This window comes from Leuresthes tenuis, unplaced genomic scaffold (assembly GCF_036924035.1).
Source record: "Leuresthes tenuis unplaced genomic scaffold, fLeuTen1.0.hap1 SCAF_22, whole genome shotgun sequence".
NCBI classification, from domain to species: Eukaryota; Metazoa; Chordata; class Actinopteri; order Atheriniformes; family Atherinopsidae; genus Leuresthes; species Leuresthes tenuis.
This window is the reverse complement of record NW_027325376.1, coordinates 146,779-174,520: the sequence shown is the minus strand read 5'-3', so window position 1 is coordinate 174,520 and position 27,742 is coordinate 146,779. Positions and strand designations below refer to the sequence as shown.

The following is a 27,742-nucleotide window of genomic DNA, read 5'->3' as shown; positions in this document are numbered from 1 at the left end:
ACTATGGTAACGCGGCTTTGTTTGAGCGCTGAAGCTATGACGTTCAGTGAGGGAGCGGTTCAGCCTCAGGTGTGGTCTTTATGTGGGTCATTTTTCATTGGTGGCTGTTTCTTTACAATCTGAGTTTCTGTTTCCTCTGATCTCTGATTATTGATCACTGAGTGATCACTGATTGATCACTCAGTGATCTCTGATTGATCTCTGATTGATCACTGAGTGATCTCTGATTGATCTCTGATTGATCACTGAGTGATCACTGATTGATCACTCAGTGATCTCTGATTGATCTCTGATTGATCACTGATTGATCACTGATTGATCACTCAGTGATCTCTGATTGATCTCTGATTGATCACTGAGTGATCACTGATTGATCACTCAGTGATCTCTGATTGATCTCTGATTGATCACTGATTGGATTCTGATCAGAGAAACAGTCTAATTCAGAACCAACTTCAACATTAAAAATTGAACTTCTGAGGTGCATGCGCATGACTTCGAGCACGCTCCCGATACGTTTCATCATCGGTTGTGATTGGCCAAGAACCCACCCAGGAACATGGTCCGGTACGCATGCGCAGAGGCAGAGGGAGCGTGTTGAGAAGTTTGGAAATTGAAGTTATTTAGAGAGTGGGTGGAGAGAGTTGTGTTTGGTCAGGAAGGAGCGGCGGTGGTTCCAAGGGCAGACGGACAGCAGACCGACCGGAGCCTCCTCACTCACCGGGAGCACGCTGCGCCTCAAGCCAAGCACAGGAGCGTGGCCACCAGCATGAGGATCGAGTTCGCCCCGCTGAACATCCCGCTGCGGAGAAGGCTGCAGACCGCTGCCGTGGTGCAGTGGGTCTTCTCCTTCCTGGCTCTGGGTAACATCCACGTGTCCGTCAGCTGCTTGTCCTGATCAGGTCTATCTATCGTTAGTCCTGCAGGTTCTGTATGTAAATCACAGTGAGTGGAGATGCCTCCTATTGGTCAGAATGTTAATGATCCGTTAATCTTATTGATACTTTAGCTTCAGTCCTGAGGTTAAAAAATGTTTTACAGTTTTAGTGGAGAGAAAAATGTCCACAAACTCTGTCAGTGTCAGAGAAAAGGGACTGTTACTGTTTACTGTTCTTCTTAAGTAAAGAAGAACACGTCTGTCACACAGAATCCTTCAAATACAGGTCCGGTTCCAACAGAACCGTGTGGAACCGGTACCAATCAAACCACAGAGCTCTGCAGTTCTGTGTGGAGGACCTCACCGCAGAGCTCTGCGGTTCTGTGGGAGGTCCTCACCGCAGAGCTCTGCGGTTCTGTGGGAGGTCCTCACCGCAGAGCTCTGCGGTTCTGTGGGAGGTCCTCACCGCAGAGCACCTGTCCGTGTTTACAGAACATAAACAGATGGTAGTTACCTGAAGGTCTCACCTGTCCGTGTTTACAGAACATAAACAGATGGTAGTTACCTGAAGGTCTCACCTGTGTTTACAGAACATAAACAGATGATAGTTACCTGAAGGTCTCACCTGTGTTTACAGAACATAAACAGATGGTAGTTACCTGAAGGTCTCACCTGTGTTTACAGAACATAAACAGATGGTAGTTACCTGAAGGTCTCACCTGTCCGTGTTTACAGAACATAAACAGATGGTAGTTACCTGAAGGTCTCACCTGTCCGTGTTTACAGAACATAAACAGATGGTAGTTACCTGAAGGTCTCACCTGTGTTTACAGAACATAAACAGATGATAGTTACCTGAAGGTCTCACCTGTGTTTACAGAACATAAACAGATGGTAGTTACCTGAAGGTCTCACCTGTCCGTGTTTACAGAACATAAACAGATGGTAGTTACCTGAAGGTCTCACCTGTCCGTGTTTACAGAACATAAACAGATGGTAGTTACCTGAAGGTCTCACCTGTGTTTACAGAACATAAACAGATGGTAGTTACCTGAAGGTCTCACCTGTCCGTGTTTACAGAACATAAACAGATGGTAGTTACCTGAAGGTCTCACCTGTGTTTACAGAACATAAACAGATGATAGTTACCTGAAGGTCTCACCTGTGTTTACAGAACATAAACAGATGATAGTTACCTGAAGGTCTCACCTGTCCGTGTCTACAGAACATAAACAGATGGTAGTTACCTGAAGGTCTCACCTGTCCGTGTCTACAGAACATAAACAGATGGTAGTTACCTGAAGGTCTCACCTGTCCGTGTCTACAGAACATAAACAGATGGTAGTTACCTGAAGGTCTCACCTGTCCGTGTTTACAGAACATAAACAGATGGTAGTTACCTGAAGGTCTCACATGTGTTTACAGAACATAAACAGATGGTAGTTACCTGAAGGTCTCACCTGTGTTTACAGAACATAAACAGATGGTAGTTACCTGAAGGTCTCACCTGTGTTTACAGAACATAAACAGATGGTAGTTACCTGAAGGTCTCACCTGTGTTTACAGAACATAAACAGATGATAGTTACCTGAAGGTCTCACCTGTCCGTGTCTACAGAACATAAACAGATGGTAGTTACCTGAAGGTCTCACCTGTGTTTACAGAACATAAACAGATGGTAGTTACCTGAAGGTCTCACCTGTCCGTGTCTACAGAACATAAACAGATGGTAGTTACCTGAAGGTCTCACCTGTCCGTGTCTACAGAACATAAACAGATGGTAGTTACCTGAAGGTCTCACCTGTCCGTGTTTACAGAACATAAACAGATGGTAGTTACCTGAAGGTCTCACATGTGTTTACAGAACATAAACAGATGGTAGTTACCTGAAGGTCTCACCTGTGTTTACAGAACATAAACAGATGGTAGTTACCTGAAGGTCTCACCTGTGTTTACAGAACATAAACAGATGATAGTTACCTGAAGGTCTCACCTGTCCGTGTTTACAGAACATAAACAGATGGTAGTTACCTGAAGGTCTCACCTGTGTTTACAGAACATAAACAGATGGTAGTTACCTGAAGGTCTCACCTGTGTTTACAGAACATAAACAGATGATAGTTACCTGAAGGTCTCACCTGTGTTTACAGAACATAAACAGATGGTAGTTACCTGAAGGTCTCACCTGTGTTTACAGAACATAAACAGATGGTAGTTACCTGAAGGTCTCACCTGTCCGTGTCTACAGAACATAAACAGATGGTAGTTACCTGAAGGTCTCACCTGTGTTTACAGAACATAAACAGATGGTAGTTACCTGAAGGTCTCACCTGTGTTTACAGAACATAAACAGATGATAGTTACCTGAAGGTCTCACCTGTGTTTACAGAACATAAACAGATGGTAGTTACCTGAAGGTCTCACCTGTCCGTGTTTACAGAACATAAACAGATGGTAGTTACCTGAAGGTCTCACCTGTCCGTGTTTACAGAACATAAACAGATGGTAGTTACCTGAAGGTCTCACCTGTGTTTACAGAACATAAACAGATGGTAGTTACCTGAAGGTCTCACCTGTGTTTACAGAACATAAACAGATGGTAGTTACCTGAAGGTCTCACCTGTGTTTACAGAACATAAACAGATGATAGTTACCTGAAGGTCTCACCTGTGTTTACAGAACATAAACAGATGGTAGTTACCTGAAGGTCTCACCTGTCCGTGTTTACAGAACATAAACAGATGGTAGTTACCTGAAGGTCTCACCTGTCCGTGTTTACAGAACATAAACAGATGGTAGTTACCTGAAGGTCTCACCTGTGTTTACAGAACATAAACAGATGGTAGTTACCTGAAGGTCTCACCTGTCCGTGTTTACAGAACATAAACAGATGGTAGTTACCTGAAGGTCTCACCTGTCCGTGTTTACAGAACATAAACAGATGGTAGTTACCTGAAGGTCTCACCTGTGTTTACAGAACATAAACAGATGGTAGTTACCTGAAGGTCTCACCTGTCCGTGTTTACAGAACATAAACAGATGGTAGTTACCTGAAGGTCTCACCTGTCCGTGTTTACAGAACATAAACAGATGGTAGTTACCTGAAGGTCTCACCTGTCCGTGTTTACAGAACATAAACAGATGATAGTTACCTGAAGGTCTCACCTGTGTTTACAGAACATAAACAGATGGTAGTTACCTGAAGGTCTCACCTGTCCGTGTCTACAGAACATAAACAGATGATAGTTACCTGAAGGTCTCACCTGTCCGTGTTTACAGAACATAAACAGATGGTAGTTACCTGAAGGTCTCACCTGTCCGTGTTTACAGAACATAAACAGATGGTAGTTACCTGAAGGTCTCACCTGTGTTTACAGAACATAAACAGATGGTAGTTACCTGAAGGTCTCACCTGTGTTTACAGAACATAAACAGATGGTAGTTACCTGAAGGTCTCACCTGTCCGTGTTTACAGAACATAAACAGATGGTAGTTACCTGAAGGTCTCACCTGTCCGTGTTTACAGAACATAAACAGATGGTAGTTACCTGAAGGTCTCACCTGTGTTTACAGAACATAAACAGATGGTAGTTACCTGAAGGTCTCACCTGTCCGTGTTTACAGAACATAAACAGATGGTAGTTACCTGAAGGTCTCACCTGTGTTTACAGAACATAAACAGATGGTAGTTACCTGAAGGTCTCACCTGTGTTTACAGAACATAAACAGATGATAGTTACCTGAAGGTCTCACCTGTCCGTGTTTACAGAACATAAACAGATGGTAGTTACCTGAAGGTCTCACCTGTGTTTACAGAACATAAACAGATGGTAGTTACCTGAAGGTCTCACCTGTGTTTACAGAACATAAACAGATGGTAGTTACCTGAAGGTCTCACCTGTGTTTACAGAACATAAACAGATGGTAGTTACCTGAAGGTCTCACCTGTCCGTGTTTACAGAACATAAACAGATGATAGTTACCTGAAGGTCTCACCTGTGTTTACAGAACATAAACAGATGGTAGTTACCTGAAGGTCTCACCTGTCCGTGTTTACAGAACATAAACAGATGGTAGTTACCTGAAGGTCTCACCTGTGTTTACAGAACATAAACAGATGGTAGTTACCTGAAGGTCTCACCTGTCCGTGTTTACAGAACATAAACAGATGGTAGTTACCTGAAGGTCTCACCTGTCCGTGTTTACAGAACATAAACAGATGATAGTTACCTGAAGGTCTCACCTGTGTTTACAGAACATAAACAGATGGTAGTTACCTGAAGGTCTCACCTGTCCGTGTCTACAGAACATAAACAGATGGTAGTTACCTGAAGGTCTCACCTGTCTATATGTGACTCTACATCTGTCTCTCTCAGCTCAGTGCTGTTTGGCTGTCTTCGTCCTCCTGGCTCTCTCTGATTGGTGGATCGTGGCCCTTTTCTATGCTGTTTGGCTGTGGCTGGATTGGGACACGCCCACCAGTGGGGGTCGGAGGTCACACTGGGTCAGGAGCTGGGCTGTCTGGGAGTATTTCAGGGACTACTTTCCCTTGACGGTGAATGGGTTTGTTGATTGGCTGATCAGAGCTCTGATTACTGGTTATTGAATATTATCAATTACTGCTTATTGTTACTGATTTTGTCTGTAGCTGGTCAAAACCGCCGAACTGGATCCAAAAAAGAACTACATCTTTGGATTCCACCCACATGGTGAGAGACACACCTGTCTGCCTTCACCTGTCCGTCAAGTGTGCTGCTACCTCTGCTGACCTGTCCGTCTCTCAGGTGTTCTGGTGGCAGGCGGGTTTGGGAACTTCTGCACGGAGGCCACGGGTTTCTCTCGTCTGTTTCCAGGTCTGAGGTCTCATTTGCTCATGCTGCCATTCTGGTTCAGAGTCCCATTCTTCAGAGACTACATCATGTATGGAGGTACACACCTGTTCACCTTTATGTGACTAATTACCACCTTAATCATGTGTTGAACACATTACCTGTTGCACTGACAACTTTAAAAGAAGTACAACTGGTAAAGAATCTCATGAAATCATCACTGCTGAGAGTTAAAGGAATACATGGCTCAACAGAGCTCGGACTCTTTGTCAGTCTGGCAACAGCGCTGAAAAGAAACCTGGGATTATTCTTATTCTCTTCTATCAATAATGAATAATAAGCAGTTCTAGCTTTACGAAGTGCTTTCTTATACATTATTAAACTATCTTTCCAGACTAATTGAGACTCTTCTAAATTAGAGGAACGCCACTGTCTCTCCAGCTTTCTTGCAGTCTGCTTTAAAGCAGCTGTGAATTATACCAAGGAGCCAACCTCTTCTGACTGATTACCTTCCTTTTCAGAGGGGCAACATTGTCCAGTGTTGTACGCATTGAAGCTATAGTGCTGTCAACAAGAGAGTCAAGTTCTACTGGAGTAAAGTTTAGGTAGCCGTCCTCTGTCATATCTGCACATGGCAGTGAAGAAAAAACATTTATTTGTAGCACATTTCATGTACAAAACAAGTCAAAGTGCTTTATATGAAATAAAAGCATTGCAGCAGGGAGCAGAAGAAACATTCAAATTACATAAAATAATGTAAAGAGAAACAAATAAAATAATCAAAATGATTAAAACAAGCAACAGTTTAGATAAGTAAGATTTCATGCAGAGACACATGAGAAAAGAATTCTTTTTAACCTGGATTTAAAAACATTTGGTGACAGTTTAATCTCTGGGTTAATCTAACCCTAACCCTAACCCTATCTCTGGCAGTTTGTTCCACTTGTTTGCAGCATAGCAGCTAAATGCTGCTTCTCCAGGTTTAGTCTGGACTCTGGACTGGACCAGCTGACCCGAGTCCTTGGATCTAAGAGCTCTGCTGGGTTTATATTCTCTGAACATATCACAGATTCTGGGATTTATAAACCATCAGCAGGCTTTAACATCTCTTCTGTGACTGACTGGAAGCCAGAGTAAAGACTTTAAAGCTGCTGTGATGTGTTCAGATCTCTGAGTCCTGGTTTAAACTCCAGCAGCAGCGTTCTGGATGAGCTGCAGATGTTTAATGCTCTTTTTGGGAAGTCCAGTTAAAAGACCATCACAGTAATGGAGTCTACTGGAGATGAATGCATGGATGAGTTTCTCCTGGTCTTTTTGGGAGAGAAAACCTTTAATTCTGTTGATGTTTCTGAGTTGGTAAAAAGCTGAAAGTCAGATCTGAGTCCATCAACACTCCAAGGTTATGAACTTGGTCAGTGATTGTAAGGCCCGAGTCTCAAGGTATTTACCAATGCTGACCCTCTCCTCTTTGCTGCCAAACAGAATGATCTCAGTTTTGTCTTCATTTAATTGTAAAAATTCTCTCTCATCCAGGAGTTTATTTCCTCCAGACTCTGACACAGTACGTCTGCTGGGCTGCAGTCGTCTGGTGACAGAGACATAAAGCTGTGTATCATCTGCATAACTGTGATAATTGATGTTAAAGTTCTGCAGTATCTGACCCAAAGGGAGCATTTACAAGTTAAGCCTCGTTTATGCTTCTCCGTAATGTTGACTGCGTCAGCGTGACGTCGTCATTGAGCATTCGAAGTTCTGCGTCGAGGGAACACGTTGCTCTGCAGTTCACCGCCACGCCTCTAGGGGGTGTGGCTGTATGTTTGTGTGGTTTCAGGTTGTAGCCGAATCCCTGCTTTTTCCTCCGGTCACAGTTAACAACAGTGAACAATGCCAACCGAGGTGGAGCAGCTGTATTTGCAGCTGGAGCTCATCAATATGAAGACCAAATGCTTAAATTGCAAATGTTGAAGCAGGCGACAGAGAAGACGTTTGCGGGGGGGGTCTGTACGACCGGCCGAGGCTGAACGGGTGAATTTACAACACTGGTTCACCCACTGAGGACCCGGATGAACAAATGCACTTTGATACTTTCGAAAGTCAACGGGCCGATTTGACGAGCTTTTTCGCCGTGTACAGCCTTTAAGACCGGAAAAAGCTACTGCCACAAATTACATTCTGAGCGAGATAATCACTGCCCTTGTGGAGGTCAACACCGTTGCTATGCCGACAAAATGACGGAGAAGCATAAACTACGTCTTAAACAGAAGAGGTCCAAGAATTGACCCCTGGGGGACTCCACAAGTCATGGCCACTCGCTCAGATTCATAGCTGCCAATTGTAACAAAATAACTCCGGCCTTCTAAACAGGACCTGAACCAGTTAAGGACGGGTTTGAAAGTCCAACCCAGTTTTCCAGCCTGTGCAACAGGATTCTGTGATCTACAGGATTCTGTGATCTACAGGATCAAACGCAGCACTGAGATCCAACAGAACCAGGACTGAAACACAACCAGAATCAATTTTGTGTGTTGTTGAACACTTTGACCAGAGCTTTCAGTGCTGTGATGACGTCGGAAGCCTGATTGAAAGTTATCGAGACTTCCACTTTCATTCAGAAAGTCATTGAGCTGGTTAAATACAACTCTGGAAAAGGATGATGGAATTAACCCTTTAAATCTGGTTACAGCATTCTCTGATAGACACCTTCTGTATGTAAAATACTTCTCAGAAGCCGTGTAGTCAAGTAATGTAAACTCAAAAGTTATTAAGAAATGGTCAGACAAGACGGGGTGATGAGGGAACACCTTAGACCTGAGAGGGTTCAGGCAGTGAGTCGGTCTGTGAACACTTTGAGAAAATCCATTAACGTCTAATATAGAATTAAAGTTAATATTTATTCATTTCCAACATCTTCCTCTGAGTCAAGAAGCTGCTGTTACTGCAGAAACTATAAAAGCTCTGAGTTGTTCATGAACTCTGCCCCACTTTCTGTTGACAGACCACCACACAGACTAACTGGACCTTGTGGCCTGTGTCTAATCTGCGCTTCTGTGGCAGGGTTCAGGTCTGGACTCTGGGCTGCAGGTCAGAGCAGGAGGAGGCTCAGAGGGCCTCTCCGATTGGCTGTCTGAACATGTTGTGGGCTCGGTTGTTCCCTTATTGATCAGCAGAACGACGACCTCTGCTCTGCTTTCCCGTGACGTAGATGTTATCCTGAGTTTGTCTGATGTGTCATCAGAGGTTGAGTGTGAGCTTCTGTCCCCCTGCAGACTGGTTTCTTTCTTATTCTTCCCTCCAGTATCTATTATTGGTAACCAGAGATACCAGAACCTTTTCAGAAGGAAGTGTACCACTTGTGATACTTTTCCTATTGGCCTTAATTAGAGATCTGACTGGTACCAAGAACAGAACCATCTATATTACAGAACCTTTTACCTACATATACATCAGCCTCTTTCAGGTTATTTTTCATGCAGCAGTAACATGAGCCTGAGCATGTATCTCCTGTGAGACAGACTATGGAATCTAAATGGACTGTAGTTTGAAGTTAAGACGTGAAGTTGAAGTTTTGTTATGTATATTTGTCCTCCACATTTAACCCATCCAGGTCAGCACCTGTTGAACCCACACAGGGTCACACACTCAGACAGATGCCCCACACTGCAGCAGTGGGAAGCCAAAGTATGTATACAGGTACGGTGCCTTGCTCCAGGGCACCTCAGCTGTGACAAGGAGGTGAACTGCCATCCCTCCAGCTGTTCACCAATCTTTGGCCGGTGAGTGGGGATCAAACCGCCAACCTTCAGGTTGTTGGACGACCACTGAGCCACGGCCGCCCTGTAAAGTCTGATGGACACTCTTTCAGTAAGAGACTGGAACTGGGCTGCCTCCAGTAGTCTGAATTAGAGGAGTTTTTTAAAATAACGTCCAACTAAAGTCCCTCCAGCCAGTGGTTTTCCTCTGTTTGGCAGATATCCTTCAGTCCTCCTGGGAGATAACCTCCTTACTCCCACTGTACCATTTTTCCAGAATATACAGTGACTCAGTAATTTTCTGTGTGAAAAGTAATTATATGTCGAAAGGTCAGTGGTTCAACTCCAGGCCACATGTGGAAGTGGGCAACGCACTGAACAGTGCAACACTGAACCCTACCGATGTGTCCATCAGTGTTTGAATGTGTTGTTTTAGAACAGAAAAGTACTGTGTAGCGTGCTGTGACTGTAACATGTAGTGTGAGAGCACCCCCCCTACCTGTAAAGTCTCTGATTGGTTAAAGTCTCTGATTGGTTAAAGTCTCTGAGTGGTTAAAGTCTCTGATTGGTTAAAGTCTCTGATTGGTTAAAGTCTCTGATTGGTTAAAGTCTCTGAGTGGTTAAAGTCTCTGATTGGTTAAAGTCTCTGATTGGTTTAAGTCTCTGATTGGTTAAAGTCTCTGATTGGTTAAAATCTCTGATTGGTTAAAGTCTCTGATTGGTTAAAGTCTCTGAGTGGTTTAAGTCTCTGATTGGTTAAAGTCTCTGATTGGTTAAAGTCTCTGATTGGTTTAAGTCTCTGATTGGTTTAAGTCTCTGATTGGTTTAAGTCTCTGATTGGTTTAAGTCTCTGATTGGTTAAAGTCTCTGATTGGTTTAAGTCTCTGAATGGTTAAAGTCTCTGATTGGTTAAAGTCTCTGATTGGTTTAAGTCTCTGATTGGTTTAAGTCTCTGATTGGTTTAAGTCTCTGATTGGTTTAAGTCTCTGAGTGGTTAAAGTCTCTGATTGGTTTAAGTCTCTGATTGGTTTAAGTCTCTGATTGGTTTAAGTCTCTGAATGGTTAAAATCTCTGATTGGTTAAAGTCTCTGATTGGTTAAAGTCTCTGATTGGTTAAAGTCTCTGATTGGTTTAAGTCTCTGATTGGTTAAAGTTTCTGATTGGTTTAAGTCTCTGAATGGTTAAAGTCTCTGATTGGTTTAAGTCTCTGATTGGTTTAAGTCTCTGATTGGTTTAAGTCTCTGATTGGTTTAAGTCTCTGATTGGTTAAAGTCTCTGAATGGTTTAAGTCTCTGATTGGTTTAAGTCTCTGATTGGTTTAAGTCTCTGATTGGTTAAAATCTCTGATTGGTTAAAGTCTCTGATTGGTTTAAGTCTCTGATTGGTTTAAGTCTCTGATTGGTTTAAGTCTCTGATTGGTTTAAGTCTCTGATTGGTTTAAGTCTCTGATTGGTTAAAGTCTCTGAATGGTTAAAATCTCTGATTGGTTTAAGTCTCTGATTGGTTTAAGTCTCTGATTGGTTTAAGTCTCTGATTGGTTAAAGTCTCTGATTGGTTAAAGTCTCTGATTTGTTAAAGTCTCTGAATGGTTAAAGTCTCTGAGTGGTTAAAGTCTCTGATTGGTTTAAGTCTCTGAATGGTTAAAATCTCTGATTGGTTAAAGTTTCTGATTGGTTTAAGTCTCTGAATGGTTAAAATCTCTGAGTGGTTAAAGTCTCTGAGTGGTTAAAGTCTCTGATTGGTTTAAGTCTCTGATTGGTTTAAGTCTCTGATTGGTTAAAGTCTCTGATTGGTTTAAGTCTCTGATTGGTTAAAATCTCTGATTTGTTAAAGTCTCTGATTGGTTTAAGTCTCTGATTGGTTTAAGTCTCTGATTGGTTAAAGTCTCTGATTGGTTTAAGTCTCTGATTGGTTTAAGTCTCTGATTGGTTTAAGTCTCTGATTGGTTTAAGTCTCTGAATGGTTTAAGTCTCTGAATGGTTAAAGTCTCTGATTGGTTTAAGTCTCTGATTGGTTTAAGTCTCTGATTGGTTAAAGTCTCTGATTGGTTAAAGTCTCTGAATGGTTAAAGTCTCTGATTGGTTAAAGTCTCTGATTGGTTTAAGTCTCTGAATGGTTAAAGTCTCTGATTGGTTTAAGTCTCTGAATGGTTAAAGTCTCTGATTGGTTTAAGTCTCTGAATGGTTAAAGTCTCTGATTGGTTAAAGTCTCTGAATGGTTAAAATCTCTGATTGGTTTAAGTCTCTGATTGGTTTAAGTCTCTGATTGGTTTAAGTCTCTGAATGGTTAAAGTCTCTGATTGGTTTAAGTCTCTGAATGGTTAAAGTCTCTGTGTTATCACGCTGACAAAAAGGCCGACTCATCATTAAACTGTGATGAAGAGGACAGGAAGAGGTGTGTTACGAGATTCAGGAAGGCTGAGACCTCAGAATATCTTCATACTTTGTTGTTGCATCAGCCTCACATCCTTTCATAATTAAACTCAGAACAGCTTCCACTCTGCATGACCTCAGATCGAAGTCAGATATATTTATAGGGGACATATTATGCAAAAATCACTTTTCCAGCTCTTCTACGCATATATATTCGAATTCGGGTTGCGTACAAGATCAAGATCAGAATAAAATAGGATGTAATTTAGTGCCTGAAACTACCAAAGTTTCGTGATGAACGCTGATAAGTTCACATATTAAATGGATTCCCTGTGAGGATGACATGTGACTTGTTTTTAGTTTGGCTTCTCTGGTTCTGAGAAACTGACACTTGCAGAGTTCACATGATGTATCACCTGTCTGCAGGCCTGGTGTCCAGCTCTAAGTCCAGTCTGTCCTACTTGGTCAGTCGTCCTGAAGGAGGAAACGTGGCTGTGGTCGCAGTGGGTGGAGCTTCAGAGGCTCTGGATGCTCGGCCTGGAACGTTAACCCTGCAGGTACATTTTCTGTGTGATTGTTCCTGAGGTCATCACCACACAAGCACAGCAGACGACACCACTCAAGACCGATAAGACTGTTTATGCAGCAGGAGGCCCCACAGCTCGCCAGGTGGTCCACACCACAGATGAAACTCTGACGGACACTGAAGCTTCACTCAACTCTGTTTGTTTATTTATCTTCGACTGTTTGTTTTTCAGGTCAAAAACAGGAAAGGGTTCATCAAACTGGCTCTGAAACATGGGTGGGTGGAGCTTACTGAGAGGGCGGAGCTTCTGTGTTTGTTTGGTTTGTCTGTGATTGTGTTGATGCCGATATGTGTGTGTGTGCAGGGCTCAGCTGGTTCCAGTCTTTTCTTTTGGAGAGAACGAGCTCTTTGATCAGATGGAGAACCCAACCGGATCCCCTCTGAGGAGGCTGCAGGTCAGAGGTCACACACCTGCACCAGCTGCTATTTGCTGTCAGGGATTGTCCTGTTTACATGGTACACAGGTGGAAAGGCTCCGAATGGTCAGAACTCACCTGAGCTACTTACTTCTGTTTTTACTCAGTGTTTCATTAGAGTTCAGATAAAAACTCATTTACATGTTAGAAAGAATGTCAGTAGCCACAGAACAGCCAGTTTTAGACCAACACAGCCAGTATTGGACCAGCACAACCGATGTTGGACCATCACAGCCGATGTTGGACCATCACAACCGATGTTGGACCAGCACAGCCGATGTTGGACCATCACAACCGATGTTGGACCAGCACAGCCGATGTTGGACCATCACAACCGATGTTGGACCAGCACAGCCGATGTTGGACCAACACAACCGATGTTGGACCAACACAAACGACGTTGGACCATCACAGCCGACGTTGGACCAACACAACCGACGTTGGACCAACACAGCCGACGTTGGACCATCACAGCCGACGTTGGACCAACACAACCGACGTTGGACCAACACAAACGACGTTGGACCATCACAGCCGACGTTGGACCATCACAACCGACGTTGGACCATCACAGCCGATGTTGGACCAACACAGCCGACGTTGGACCATCACAGCCGATGTTGGACCAACACAAACGATGTTGGACCAACACAAACGATGTTGGACCAACACAAACGATGTTGGACCAGCACAACCGACGTTGGACCATCACAGCCGATGTTGGACCAACACAAACGATGTTGGACCAACACAAACGATGTTGGACCAGCACAACCGACGTTGGACCATCACAACCGATGTTGGACCAACACAGCCGACGTTGGACCATCACAGCCGATGTTGGACCAACACAAACGATGTTGGACCAACACAAACGATGTTGGACCAGCACAACCGACGTTGGACCAGCACAACCGACGTTGGACCAACACAACCGACGTTGGACCAACACAACCGACGTTGGACCAACACAACCGACGTTGGACCAACACAACCGAAGTTGGACCAACACAGCCGACGTTGGACCAACACAACCGAAGTTGGACCAACACAGCCGACGTTGGACCAACACAACCGACGTTGGACCAACACAACCGACGTTGGACCAACACAAACGATGTTGGACCAACACAAACGATGTTGGACCAGCACAACCGACGTTGGACCAACACAACCGACGTTGGACCAACACAGCCGACGTTGGACCAACACAACCGACGTTGGACCAACACAGCCGACGTTGGACCAACACAAACGATGTTGGACCAACACAAACGATGTTGGACCAACACAACCGACGTTGGACCAACACAAACGATGTTGGACCAACACAGCCGATGTTGGACCAACACAAACGATGTTGGACCATCACAGCCGACGTTGGACCAACACAAACGACGTTGGACCAACACAACCGACGTTGGACCAACACAACCGACGTTGGACCAACACAAACGACGTTGGACCAACACAAACGACGTTGGACCAACACAACCGACGTTGGACCAACACAACCGACGTTGGACCAACACAGCCGACGTTGGACCAACACAGCCGATGTTGGACCAACACAAACGACGTTGGACCAACACAAACGACGTTGGACCAACACAACCGACGTTGGACCAACACAACCGACGTTGGACCAACACAACCGACGTTGGACCAACACAGCCGACGTTGGACCAACACAACCGACGTTGGACCAACACAACCGACGTTGGACCAACACAACCGACGTTGGACCAACACAAACGACGTTGGACCAACACAACCGACGTTGGACCAACACAACCGACGTTGGACCAACACAACCGACGTTGGACCAACACAACCGACGTTGGACCAACACAACCGACGTTGGACCAACACAACCGACGTTGGACCATCACAGCCGACGTTGGACCAACACAGCCGACGTTGGACCAACACAACCGACGTTGGACCAACACAACCGACGTTGGACCAACACAACCCACGTTGGACCAACACAACCGACGTTGGACCAACACAACCGACGTTGGACCAACACAACCGACGTTGGACCAACACAACCGACGTTGGACCATCACAACCGACGTTGGACCAACACAACCGACGTTGGACCAACACAACCGACGTTGGACCAACACAACCGACGTTGGACCAACACAACCGACGTTGGACCAACACAACCGACGTTGGACCATCACAGCCGACGTTGGACCATCACAGCCGACGTTGGACCAACACAAACGATGTTGGACCAGCACAGCCGATGTTAGACCAGAATTGTAGATGCTTGTTTTTTATTATTGTTTGCACTTTAATAAAACATTACAGACAAAAAGTATATCACATAAATAGAGAAAATATACAATATATGATAACCTGCAATGAATCAGTGCTGGAGAGGTTAGAAACCCTGGCAGGGCTTCTAGAGAACCTCACCATTAAAATAAATAAACAAAATTAAATGTATCCATCAGAATAAAGCAACAAATTTATTTAACGAAAGAGAAAAAAAAATGCAGAATAAAAACAACATCACCAAAATCAATAATTAAGCAACGAATCAAGAGAATAAATTGCAATGGCAACTATAAAAGAAAAAAAGAAAAAGTATTAAGACAATCCCATAGAGTACAGATCTTTTACTTTCCTTTTATAAAGGGGTAGGGAGGGAGAGCTGTTTGTCAGCTGAATATACTTGTTCCATAAAATTCCACCTTTATATCTGATGGAAAACTGCGCTCTACTGGTACAACAGAGTGGAATATGAAGCAGCTTAGATTGCCGAGTTGTTCTGGAGTGAATGTTTGAGTTATTTTGAAAATATTATTGGAAATTAAATGGAAGTGTGTGTTGAAGACAAAAATACATGTTTCCAAAGTGTTAGTGTTGTAAATGGACAATATCTTTGATTTGGAAAATAAAGGGTCAGATGTGGCCTCTGAGCCTGTGGCTATTCTGATAAAACGTTTCTGAATTAATTAATTTCCTTCAATATAGACTTTAGCATTATCAAATTTCTTCTTGCCAGAAAAAATGATATAATTACATTTCTTTATGTTTAGCGACAATTCATTTAATTGAAACCATTTTGAATAAGCGAGGAGTCCAGATTTAGCTTCAGAAATTAGGGTTTTAAAGTGCTTATGGGGAAAAAAAAGATTAAGTTATCTGCAAATAAAGTAGGTTATATTGATATAGATGTTGACAATATTGATATATTGATATAGAACTTGATACAACAGCAAAATCATTTCCATAAATCAAAAATAATAAAGGACCAAGAACTGAGCCTTGTGCCACACCTCAGGTCAGAACATTTTTGTTGGACATACAGTTACTGAAATAAACAAATGGACTTCTATTGACAACATAACTCTTGAACCACTTGTTTAGACAAAAGGACCTCATGGTTCCAAGCCCGTATGAAAGCACGGGCTCCCGGGGCGGAGGGGGCCCAACGCAAGGCTCGAGGGGAAGGGAAAAAAGCGCTAAATCATGCACTCTGTACAGTTGTGAGCTGCAGAGGGTGAGTTGTGGTCTTTAAACTCTGCTGAAGTGGAAATTGTGAGTAAAGGAAAAAGAAAAATGTCGGGAAAGAAACCAGAAAGTGGAGCTCAAAAACGAAAAAATCATAAAGAGAAATTACACAGGCTGTGCGTAATAGCCTGCGTAGATGTTGGTTTTTTTGTTGCTTTTTTACATTTATGCACCCTGTGTGACCGTGTATTAGGGGCTGCATTTGGGACCCGGCTGGACCAACTCAAATCTCACGGGAGCGGGCAGCTAAAAAACCACTGCGGGATCGGGATGTATCCTAGCAACAGGATGCCAATAAATGATGTGGAAAGGAAGCTCAAAGGTCTTTACAGCACAAAGACAAAGCAAGACAAGTCTGACATTTGGAGAAGTTTCTCAATTGTCCATGAATCTCTTTATTAATGGCCTATAAAATGACGTGTTTTCTCCTGCGGGAGAAGACACAAAATCAATGCATTTCTATTATTGCGTGGGAAATATTCTCAGTTTTGCGTGAGCAGGATGAAGAAAACAGTCCCCTTAAAGCGCTCATGGTGTCGTATGAGTATGTTAATTCAATTTCTGTATAGAGATATGTAGAGCTATGCAAATTTCTTTCATTTTGTTACAGTCAAGTTATACTCCAGTGATTCTTGAAGCATTATTTTAAAAGAGTTGTTCTAAAGGAGTCTTAAAAAGTCCTTTTGTTGCTCCAGTAGTTCACGCACCTGAGCCATAGAGATGGCCTCCTCAGAGTTGGAGTGGGAATTCCCTTTAGGTGGAATTGGCAAAGCCAGATCCACTGAACCATTTGGCCGGGAAACAGGCCTAAAAGGCCTAAACCTTGGGTGGTTGCAGTCCCACAAAAGAAAAATAAATCCAAGAGTGAATTTCTCATCCAGATTAAAGATACACCATCTAGACTCCTTTACGTCTGTTTGGATAAGTAATCCAAAAAAAAAAAATCAAGGATTCGCTTGATTTGGGATGGATAAAATCCAGTCAGTCTCACGAGGCAGTGGCAGAGATCCAGGCAGCTCCTCATGTTGGACCAACACAACCAACGTTAGCCCAGCACAGCCGATGATAGACCAGAGTGGAAAAAGATAAACTGGTGATCAGGAAATAAAGTTTTTTGAGTTCTCTGAAACTCTCTGAATTCTCAGATAGAGGCAGAAGCAGCTGTAGGAGGCGCCCCCTGCTGGATGGAGGAAAGAATACAGCTTGAGGACATAAAATGGAAGTAGCTGTAGAAACATTTCATAATGTTAAAAAAAACAACTCTAAGTCCGTAAAACTGCCCAAAGAAACCAGCTTTAGTGAAACCACCGGAGGACATCAACAAGAACTGAGCGGCAGCAACTTTGTCTCCGTGGTCTTCTCATAAAACTAGAATCTGGAGACAAGGAAATGATTATGTTTCTGTTTCTGTATTTATCAGACGCTTTTATCCAAAGCGACTTACAAATAAAGATACAACATTACAGCTAACATCAAAGCTAACAATAAGCTCCATAGAAGGAACCCAGGAGTCCGACTCTGTCAGAGGGGACAGAGTAGAGATAGGGTGCAGGCATAGAAGGAAGTGCAGAAAGATAAAGTGCAGAGATAGAGGGGGGAGGGAAGTACAAGGTAAGTGCTGGGATAGGAGATGCTCTCTGAAGAGCTGGGTTTTCAGGAGCTTCTTGAAGATAGACAGGGACGCCCCTGTTCTGGTAGCGCTCGGTAGGTCATTCCACCATCGTGGGACGACACATGAACAGAGTTTGGATTGTCTTAGGCGTGGTGTAGGAGCTGCTAGACGACAATCCTGGGACCAACGGAGGGACCCAGTTGGGACAGAAGCCTTTGCAAGAGCATTCAAGTAGATGGAGCCGTTCCATTAAGCTCTTTGTAGCTAACATCAGGGACTTGGATCTGATGCTAAGGGCAGCCAGAGGAGCTCAATGAACAGAGGGGGGACGTGTTCTTTTAGGCTGATCCAAGACCAGACGCACCGCCGCGTTCTGGACCATCTGCAGAGGTTTCACAGGCTGGAGACCAGTTAGGAAACCAGTTAGGAGAGCAGTTAGGAGACCAGTTAGGAAACCAGTTAGGAAACCAGTTAGGAAACCAGTTAGGAGACCAGTTAGGAAACCAGTTAGGAAACCAGTTAGGAAACCAGTTAGGAGACCAGTTAGGAAACCAGTTAGGAAACCAGTTAGGAAACCAGTTAGGAGACCAGTTAGGAAACCAGTTAGGAAACCAGTTAGGAAACCAGTTAGGAGACCAGTTAGGAAACCAGTTAGGAAACCAGTTAGGAGACCAGTTAGGAAACCAGTTAGGAAACCAGTTAGGAGACCAGTTAGGAAACCAGTTAGGAAACCAGTTAGGAGACCAGTTAGGAAACCAGTTAGGAGACCAGTTAGGAGACCAGTTAGGAAACCAGTTAGGAAACCAGTTAGGAAACCAGTTAGGAGACCAGTTAGGAGAGCAGTTAGGAGAGCGTTGCTGTAGTCCAGGTGGGAGATGACCATGGCCTGCACCAGGAGCTGGGGGACATGTTGGGTCAGGTATGGTCTGATCTTTCTTATGTTTAATGCAAAGCGGCACGAACGAGTAACCGAGGTAACGGGATGTTTGAAGGTTAGTTGGTCATCAATCATGACACCCAAGTTTGTAGCAACCTTTGATGGAGCCAGAGATCGGGATTCAGTTTGGATGCAGATGCTGTGGTGTATGGTTGGTTTGGCTGGAAAGACCAGCAGCTCAGTTTTTGGGAGGTTAAGTTGGAGGTGATGGGCTTTCATCCATGTTGATATGTCAGAGAGACAGTCTGAGATTCAGCTGAGGCCGTGTGGTCGTCAGGTGGGAATGACGGATAGAGCTGGGTATCATCAGCATAACATTGGTATGAGAAGCCATGTGATCAGATGATCTGTCCCAGTGAGTTGGTGTATATGGCAAAGAGAAGAGGTCCCAGTACTAAGCCTTGGGGGACCCCTGTGGCGAGGTGGTGCGCTGCAGAAGTGTGACCAAGCCAGGATACTTTGAAGGACCGACCAGTGAGGTATGATTCAAACCAGGAGTGTGCTCTCCCTGTGATGCCCATGCCAGAGAGTAGAAATGATTGTGGCATATTACCCAATAACTGAGCTGGTTTTGGTTACATGTTAAAGGGCAGAACATCACCCTCTTCTGATGATGACGCTGAGGGTTTTTACAAGAGTTCAAATGAGGTTTTGGTCCAGATTACAGTCACAGTGCCATCGGATCGGATTAATGGTTAAATTACAATAAGATAATTACAATAAATTCATGTGGACACCTTAATCTGACAAAAAATCGGATCAGGTTACTCGCGATCGGATTAAGACCACGAGACAACTCAATCCAAACTGAAGGTGCATGTAAACGGCAGAAGCACATGGTGGATTGGATCGAGCGTTCTGCGCATGCTCAAGATTTTTTCCCGGGATCATCACCCGGAAGTCGAAGGAGACGATATTACTGTCGCCGCCATCAGAAAGAAATAAAGAACAGGAAGTGGCTCTATTAGCGATAGCTGAAATGGGGACAGCGCCACCTATGGTACCGGGGTATGACCTGCTTTGGGCCAGTGATTCCATTCATTCACCAACATATATCCAAGGATAATTCCCCTCAGATAAGGACCCAACTGTAGCTTCAGTTAATCTCATCATGTAACCCCTGAGTGAGTCATTAAATGGTACCAGTGGGTTCTGAAGGTGAGTTAACTAACCAGCCACTGTTACACGTCATAGATCCTTCAGTCAGAAAGCAGCATTAAGAGCCAAATTTAAAGAGACCTAAAATCCCTTCCTTGCTTTTTTGAAGAATTCTGAAGTTGTAGAAGCTCAGGTAACTTGAGGGTGGTGTTTCCCTAACTATCAACATCTTAACCATGTGATATTAAGCAGTGCATGATTACTTAAAGTCGTTACCCACTTTGCATTTTGTTTTGTTCTTAGTTTTATTTTTTATTTTTCCTTTGGGGTGGGAGGTGGATTATTTTAGTTTGACTGCTGCCTTTTTAACGCATTAATGTATTAAACTGTATAAATATGTATTTTTATTTATTTATTTGTAAACTTTAAAAACTCAAAGACATGTCTATAAAAAAAGCAGCATTGACCCGTCTGTAGAGTTCCACTCAGAAAATGGCACTGATCCCCCTGATGTTTGGGCAGGACCTTTCTCACCAGTGTTTCTGTCTCCACAGAACCGGCTGCAGAGCATCATGGGAATAGCGATGCCTCTGTTCCATGCCAGAGGAGTGTTTCAGTACAGCTTTGGGCTGATCCCATACAGAAAGCCCATACACACTGTTGGTGAGTCACTTACTGGGTGGTCATCATGCAGAATGTTCTGGAATCAGTCTGATTTCTGGAGGTTAAACACGGGCCGTTTCAGAACCGATCAGAGAAAGAGTCCCAGTTAGATTTAATCTGATTCTAGCTGGGAAGTGGTTTAGATCATGTCATTGGATCCGTTTAAACCTCTGTTCCTATATGCTTGACTCACATTCTGAATGTGTTGAGGCCCACAGAGGAGGGAGGAATTTATCTCCACAGAAATAACAACGGGTCAGAGTTTTGTCGTCCTATATCTCGTTTTCTTGCAAAACAAGATATAGGACCCTCATCTATGTTCCCTCCTCCACCTTCCCTCCATCTTCCCTTCTCTATGTTCCCTCCTCCACCTTCCCTCCATCTTCCCTTCTCTGTGTTCCCTCCTCCACCTTCCCTCCATCTTCCCTTATCTATGTTCCCTCCTCCACCTTCCCTCCATCTTCCCTTCTCCACCTTCCCTCCATGTTCCCTCCTCCACCTTCCCTCCATCTTCCCTTCTCCATGTTCCCTCCTCCACCTTCCCTCCATCTTCCCTTCTCTATGTTCCCTCCTCCACCTTCCCTCCATCTTCCCTTATCTATGTTCCCTCCTCCACCTTCCCTCCATCTTCCCTTCTCTATGTTCTCTCCTCCACCTTCCCTCCATCTTCCCTTCTCCACCTTCCCTCCATGTTCCCTCCTCCACCTTCCCTCCATCTTCCCTTCTCCATGTTCCCTCCTCCACCTTCCCTCCATCTTCCCTTCTCTATGTTCCCTCCTCCACCTTCCCTCCATCTTCCCTTCTCTGTGTTCCCTCCTCCACCTTCCCTCCATCTTCCCTTATCTATGTTCCCTCCTCCACCTTCCCTCCATCTTCCCTTCTCCATGTTCCCTCCTCCACCTTCCCTTCTCTATGTTCCCTCCTCCACCTTCCCTCCATCTTCCCTTCTCTATGTTCCCTCCTCCACCTTCCCTCCATCTTCCCTTCTCCATGTTCCCTCCTCCACCTTCCCTCCATCTTCCCTTCTCTATGTTCCCTCCTCCACCTTCCCTCCATGTTCCCTCCTCCACCTTCCCTCCATCTTCCCTTCTCTGTTCCCTCCTCCACCTTCCCTCCATCTTCCCTTCTCTGTGTTCCCTCCTCCACCTTCCCTCCATCTTCCCTTATCTATGTTCCCTCCTCCACCTTCCCTCCATGTTCCCTCCTCCACCTTCCCTCCATGTTCCCTCCTCCACCTTCCCTCCATGTTCCCTCCTCCACCTTCCCTCCATCTTCCCTTCTCCATGTTCCCTCCTCCACCTTCCCTCCATCTTCCCTTCTCTATGTTCCCTCCTCCACCTTCCCTCCATCTTCCCTTCTCTGTGTTCCCTCCTCCACCTTCCCTCCATCTTCCCTTCTCTATGTTCCCTCCTCCACCTTCCCTCCATCTTCCCTTATCTATGTTCCCTCCTCCACCTTCCCTCCACCTTCCCTTCTCTATGTTCTCTCCTCCACCTTCCCTCCATCTTCCCTTCTCTATGTTCCCTCCTCCACCTTCCCTCCATGTTCCCTCCTCCACCTTCCCTCCATCTTCCCTTCTCCATGTTCCCTCCTCCACCTTCCCTCCATCTTCCCTTCTCTATGTTCCCTCCTCCACATTCCCTCCATGTTCCCTCCTCCACCTTCCCTCCATCTTCCCTTCTCTATGTTCCCTCCTCCACCTTCCCTCCATCTTCCCTTCTCCATGTTCCCTCCTCCACCTTCCCTCCATCTTCCCCTCTCTATGTTCCCTCCTCCACCTTCCCTCCATCTTCCCTTCTCTATGTTCCCTCCTCCACCTTCCCTCCATCTTCCCTTCTCTATGTTCCCTCCTCCACATTCCCTCCATGTTCCCTCCTCCACCTTCCCTCCATCTTCCCTTCTCTATGTTCCCTCCTCCACCTTCCCTCCATCTTCCCTTCTCCATGTTCCCTCCTCCACCTTCCCTCCATCTTCCCTTCTCCATGTTCCCTCCTCCACCTTCCCTCCATCTTCCCTTCTCTATGTTCCCTCCTCCACATTCCCTCCATGTTCCCTCCTCCACCTTCCCTCCATCTTCCCTTCTCTATGTTCCCTCCTCCACCTTCCCTCCATCTTCCCTTCTCCATGTTCCCTCCTCCACCTTCCCTCCATCTTCCCTTCTCTATGTTCCCTCCTCCACCTTCCCTCCATGTTCCCTCCTCCACCTTCCCTCCATCTTCCATTCTCTATGTTCCCTCCTCCACCTTCCCTCCATCTTCCCTTCTCTATGTTCCCTCCTCCACCTTCCCTCCATGTTCCCTCCTCCACCTTCCCTCCATCTTCCCTTCTCTATGTTCCCTCCTCCACCTTCCCTCCATCTTCCCTTCTCTATGTTCCCTCCTCCACCTTCCCTCCATCTTCCCTTCTCTATGTTCCCTCCTCCACCTTCCCTCCATCTTCCCTTCTCTATGTTCCCTCCTCCACCTTCCCTCCATCTTCCCTTCTCTATGTTCCCTCCTCCACCTTCCCTCCATCTTCCCTTCTCTATGTTCCCTCCTCCACCTTCCCTCCATCTTCCCTTCTATGTTCCCTCCTCCACCTTCCCTCCATCTTCCCTTCTCTGTGTTCCCTCCTCCTCCTCCTCCACCTTCCCTCCATCTTCCCTTCTCTATGTTCCCTCCTCCACCTTCCCTCCATGTTCTCTTCTCCATGTTCCCTCCTCCACCTTCCCTCCATCTTCCCTTCTCCATGTTCCCTCCTCCATCTTCCCTCCATCTTCCCTTCTCTATGTTCCCTCCTCCACCTTCCCTCCATCTTCCCTTCTCTATGTTCCCTCCTCCACCTTCCCTCCATCTTCCCTTCTCTGTGTTCCCTCCTCCTCCACCTTCCCTCCATCTTCCCTTCTCTATGTTCCCTCCTCCACCTTCCCTCCATCTTCCCTTCTCCATGTTCCCTCCTCCACCTTCCCTCCATCTTCCCTTCTCCATGTTCCCTCCTCCATCTTCCCTTCTCTATGTTCCCTCCTCCACCTTCCCTCCATCTTCCCTTCTCTATGTTCCCTCCTCCACCTTCCCTCCATCTTCCCTTCTCTATGTTCCCTCCTCCACCATCCCTCCATCTTCCCTTCTCTATGTTCCCTCCTCCACCTTCCCTCCATCTTCCCTTCTATGTTCCCTCCTCCACCTTCCCTCCATCTTCCCTTCTATGTTCCCTCCTCCACCTTCCCTCCATCTTCCCTTCTCTATGTTCCCTCCTCCACCTTCCCTCCATCTTCCCTTCTCTGTGTTCCCTCCTCCTCCTCCTCCACCTTCCCTCCATCTTCCCTTCTCTATGTTCCCCCTCCACCTTCCCTCCATCTTCCCTTCTCCATGTTCCCTCCTCCACCTTCCCTCCATCTTCCCTTCTCCATGTTCCCTCCTCCACCTTCCCTCCATCTTCCCTTCTCTATGTTCCCTCCTCCACCTTCCCTCCATCTTCCCTTCTATGTTCCCTCCTCCACCTTCCCTCCATCTTCCCTTCTCTATGTTCCCTCCCCCACCTTCCCTCCATCTTCCCTTCTCTATGTTCCCTCCTCCACCTTCCCTCCATCTTCCCTTCTCCATGTTCCCTCCTCCACCTTCCCTCCATCTTCCCTTCTATGTTCCCTCCTCCACCTTCCCTCCATCTTCCCTTCTCTGTTCCCTCCTCCATCTTCCCTCCATGTTCTCTTCTCTATGTTCCCTCCTCCACCTTCCCTCCATCTTCCCTTCTCTATGTTCCCTCCTCCACCTTCCCTCCATCTTCCCTTCTCTATGTTCCCTCCTCCACCTTCCCTCCATCTTCCCTTCTCTGTGTTCCCTCCTCCTCCTCCTCCTCCACCTTCCCTCCATCTTCCCTTCTCTATGTTCCCTCCTCCACCTTCCCTCCATCTTCCCTTCTCTATGTTCCCTCCTCCACCTTCCCTCCATGTTCTCTTCTCCATGTTCCCTCCTCCACCTTCCCTCCATCTTCCCTTCTCTATGTTCCCTCCTCCACCTTCCCTCCATCTTCCCTTCTCTGTGTTCCCTCCTCCTCCTCCTCCTCCACCTTCCCTCCATCTTCCCTTCTCTATGTTCCCTCCTCCACCTTCCCTCCATCTTCCCTTCTCTATGTTCCCTCCTCCACCTTCCCTCCATCTTCCCTTCTCCATGTTCCCTCCTCCATCTTCCCTCCATCTTCCCTTCTCTATGTTCCCTCCTCCACCTTCCCTCCATCTTCCCTTCTCTATGTTCCCTCCTCCACCTTCCCTCCATCTTCCCTTCTCTATGTTCCCTCCTCCACCTTCCCTCCATCTTCCCTTCTCTATGTTCCCTCCTCCACCTTCCCTCCATCTTCCCTTCTCTATGTTCCCTCCTCCACCTTCCCTCCATCTTCCCTTCTCCATGTTCCCTCCTCCACCTTCCCTCCATCTTCCCTTCTCCATGTTCCCTCCTCCATCTTCCCTCCATCTTCCCTTCTCTATGTTCCCTCCTCCACCTTCCCTCCATCTTCCCTTCTCTATGTTCCCTCCTCCACCTTCCCTCCATCTTCCCTTCTATGTTCCCTCCTCCACCTTCCCTCCATCTTCCCTTCTCTATGTTCCCTCCTCCACCTTCCCTCCATCTTCCCTTCTCTATGTTCCCTCCTCCACCTTCCCTCCATCTTCCCTTCTCTGTGTTCCCTCCTCCTCCTCCTCCACCTTCCCTCCATCTTCCCTTCTCTATGTTCCCTCCTCCACCTTCCCTCCATCTTCCCTTCTCTATGTTCCCTCCTCCACCTTCCCTCCATCTTCCCTTCTATGTTCCCTCCTCCACCTTCCCTCCATCTTCCCTTCTCTGTGTTCCCTCCTCCTCCTCCTCCACCTTCCCTCCATCTTCCCTTCTCTATGTTCCCTCCTCCACCTTCCCTCCATCTTCCCTTCTATGTTCCCTCCTCCACCTTCCCTCCATCTTCCCTTCTCCATCGTCCCTCCTCCACCTTCCCTCCATCTTCCCTTCTCTATGTTCCCTCCTCCACCTTCCCTCCATCTTCCCTTCTATGTTCCCTCCTCCACCTTCCCTCCATCTTCCCTTCTCTGTGTTCCCTCCTCCTCCTCCTCCACCTTCCCTCCATCTTCCCTTCTCTATGTTCCCTCCTCCACCTTCCCTCCATCTTCCCTTCTATGTTCCCTCCTCCACCTTCCCTCCATCTTCCCTTCTCTATGTTCCCTCCTCCACCTTCCCTCCATCTTCCCTTCTCTATGTTCCCTCCTCCACCTTCCCTCCATCTTCCCCTCTCTATGTTCCCTCCTCCACCTTCCCTCCATCTTCCCTTCTCTATGTTCCCTCCTCCACCTTCCCTCCATCTTCCCTTCTCTATGTTCCCTCCTCCACCTTCCCTCCATGTTCTCTTCTCCATGTTCCCTCCTCCACCTTCCCTCCATCTTCCCTTCTATGTTCCCTCCTCCACCTTCCCTCCATCTTCCCTTCTCTATGTTCCCTCCTCCACCTTCCCTCCATCTTCCCTTCTCCATCGTCTCTCCTCCACCTTCCCTCCATCTTCCCTTCTCCATGTTCCCTCCTCCATCTTCCCTCCATCTTCCCTTCTATGTTCCCTCCTCCACCTTCCCTCCATCTTCCCTTCTCTATGTTCCCTCCTCCACCTTCCCTCCATCTTCCCTTCTCTATGTTCCCTCCTCCACCTTCCCTCCATCTTCCCTTCTCCATCGTCTCTCCTCCACCTTCCCTCCATCTTCCCTTCTCCATGTTCCCTCCTCCACCTTCCCTCCATCTTCCCTTCTATGTTCACTCCTCCACCTTCCCTCCATCTTCCCTTCTCTATGTTCCCTCCTCCACCTTCCCTCCATCTTCCCTTCTCTATGTTCCCTCCTCCATCTTCCCTCCATGTTCTCTTCTCCATGTTCCCTCCTCCACCTTCCCTCCATCTTCCCTTCTATGTTCCCTCCTCCACCTTCCCTCCATCTTCCCTTCTCTATGTTCCCTCCTCCACCTTCCCTCCATCTTCCCTTCTCCATCGTCTCTCCTCCACCTTCCCTCCATCTTCCCTTCTCCATGTTCCCTCCTCCACCTTCCCTCCATCTTCCCTTCTATGTTCCCTCCTCCACCTTCCCTCCATCTTCCCTTCTCTATGTTCCCTCCTCCACCTTCCCTCCATCTTCCCTTCTCTATGTTCCCTCCTCCACCTTCCCTCCATCTTCCCTTCTCCATCGTCTCTCCTCCACCTTCCCTCCATCTTCCCTTCTCCATGTTCCCTCCTCCACCTTCCCTCCATCTTCCCTTCTATGTTCCCTCCTCCACCTTCCCTCCATCTTCCCTTCTCTGTGTTCCCTCCTCCTCCTTCCCTCCATGTTCTCTTCTCTATGTTCCCTCCTCCACCTTCCCTCCATGTTCTCTTCTCTATGTTCCCTCCTCCACCTTCCCTCCATCTTCCCTTCTCTATGTTCCCTCCTCCACCTTCCCTCCATCTTCCCTTCTCTATGTTCCCTCCTCCACCTTCCCTCCATCTTCCCTTCTCTATGTTCCCTCCTCCACCTTCCCTCCACCTTCCCTCCTCCACCTTCCCTCCACCTTCCCTCCATCGTCTCTCCTCCACCTTCCCTGCATATTCTCTGGTCCATGCTCCTTCAATGCTCCCTCTCTCCTCAGTGGGGAGGCCCATCCCGGTGACCCAGACTCCCAGCCCCCGCTCAGAGGACATCGAGGGTCTCCACAGAGTTTACCTTCAGAGGTTGACGGAGCTGTTTGAGCAACACAAAGATGCCTATGGCCTGGACCAGAACCAGCACCTCACCTTCATATGAATCTACCAAAGACCCTCACAGTGCCTGGCTTGCATCATGTGACCTTGCTAAGCGGTCCGATGGTCAATTTATACCAAGAGTAGATCACAGACTGACTGTTTCCATTTATTTCAGACACAGGTTTTCACCACTGTAGAACAAAGTGTGTCGGATCTGTTGTTACTGATAAGGGTAGAGGGACTGACCTGGAATGTTCCTTTGGATCAGAACATCTTCATATGAGGAGAGGCTCAGATATTTCCAGCAGATTCACTGATTATTGTCTTCGTGATCATTAAAACATGTAATAAAAAAAAA

The 27,742-nt window shown here is 46.3% G+C and overlaps 2 protein-coding genes across 2 annotated transcripts in view; both read left to right on the top strand.

Moving 5' to 3' along the window:
- Positions 1-27,742, top strand: part of hmgb2b (high mobility group box 2b) — a 115,798-nt gene that overhangs the window by 83,572 nt on the left and 4,484 nt on the right. The window lies entirely within an intron of this gene.
- Positions 623-27,742, top strand: mogat3a (monoacylglycerol O-acyltransferase 3a). The gene is made up of 9 exons (XM_072376830.1): positions 623-863; positions 5,254-5,432; positions 5,526-5,586; positions 5,662-5,805; positions 12,254-12,384; positions 12,586-12,629; positions 12,718-12,808; positions 20,562-20,670; positions 27,291-27,742. Exons 1-9 carry the CDS (start codon positions 770-772, stop codon positions 27,443-27,445), a joined length of 1,008 nt encoding a protein of 335 aa, XP_072232931.1. The 5' UTR covers positions 623-769; the 3' UTR covers positions 27,446-27,742.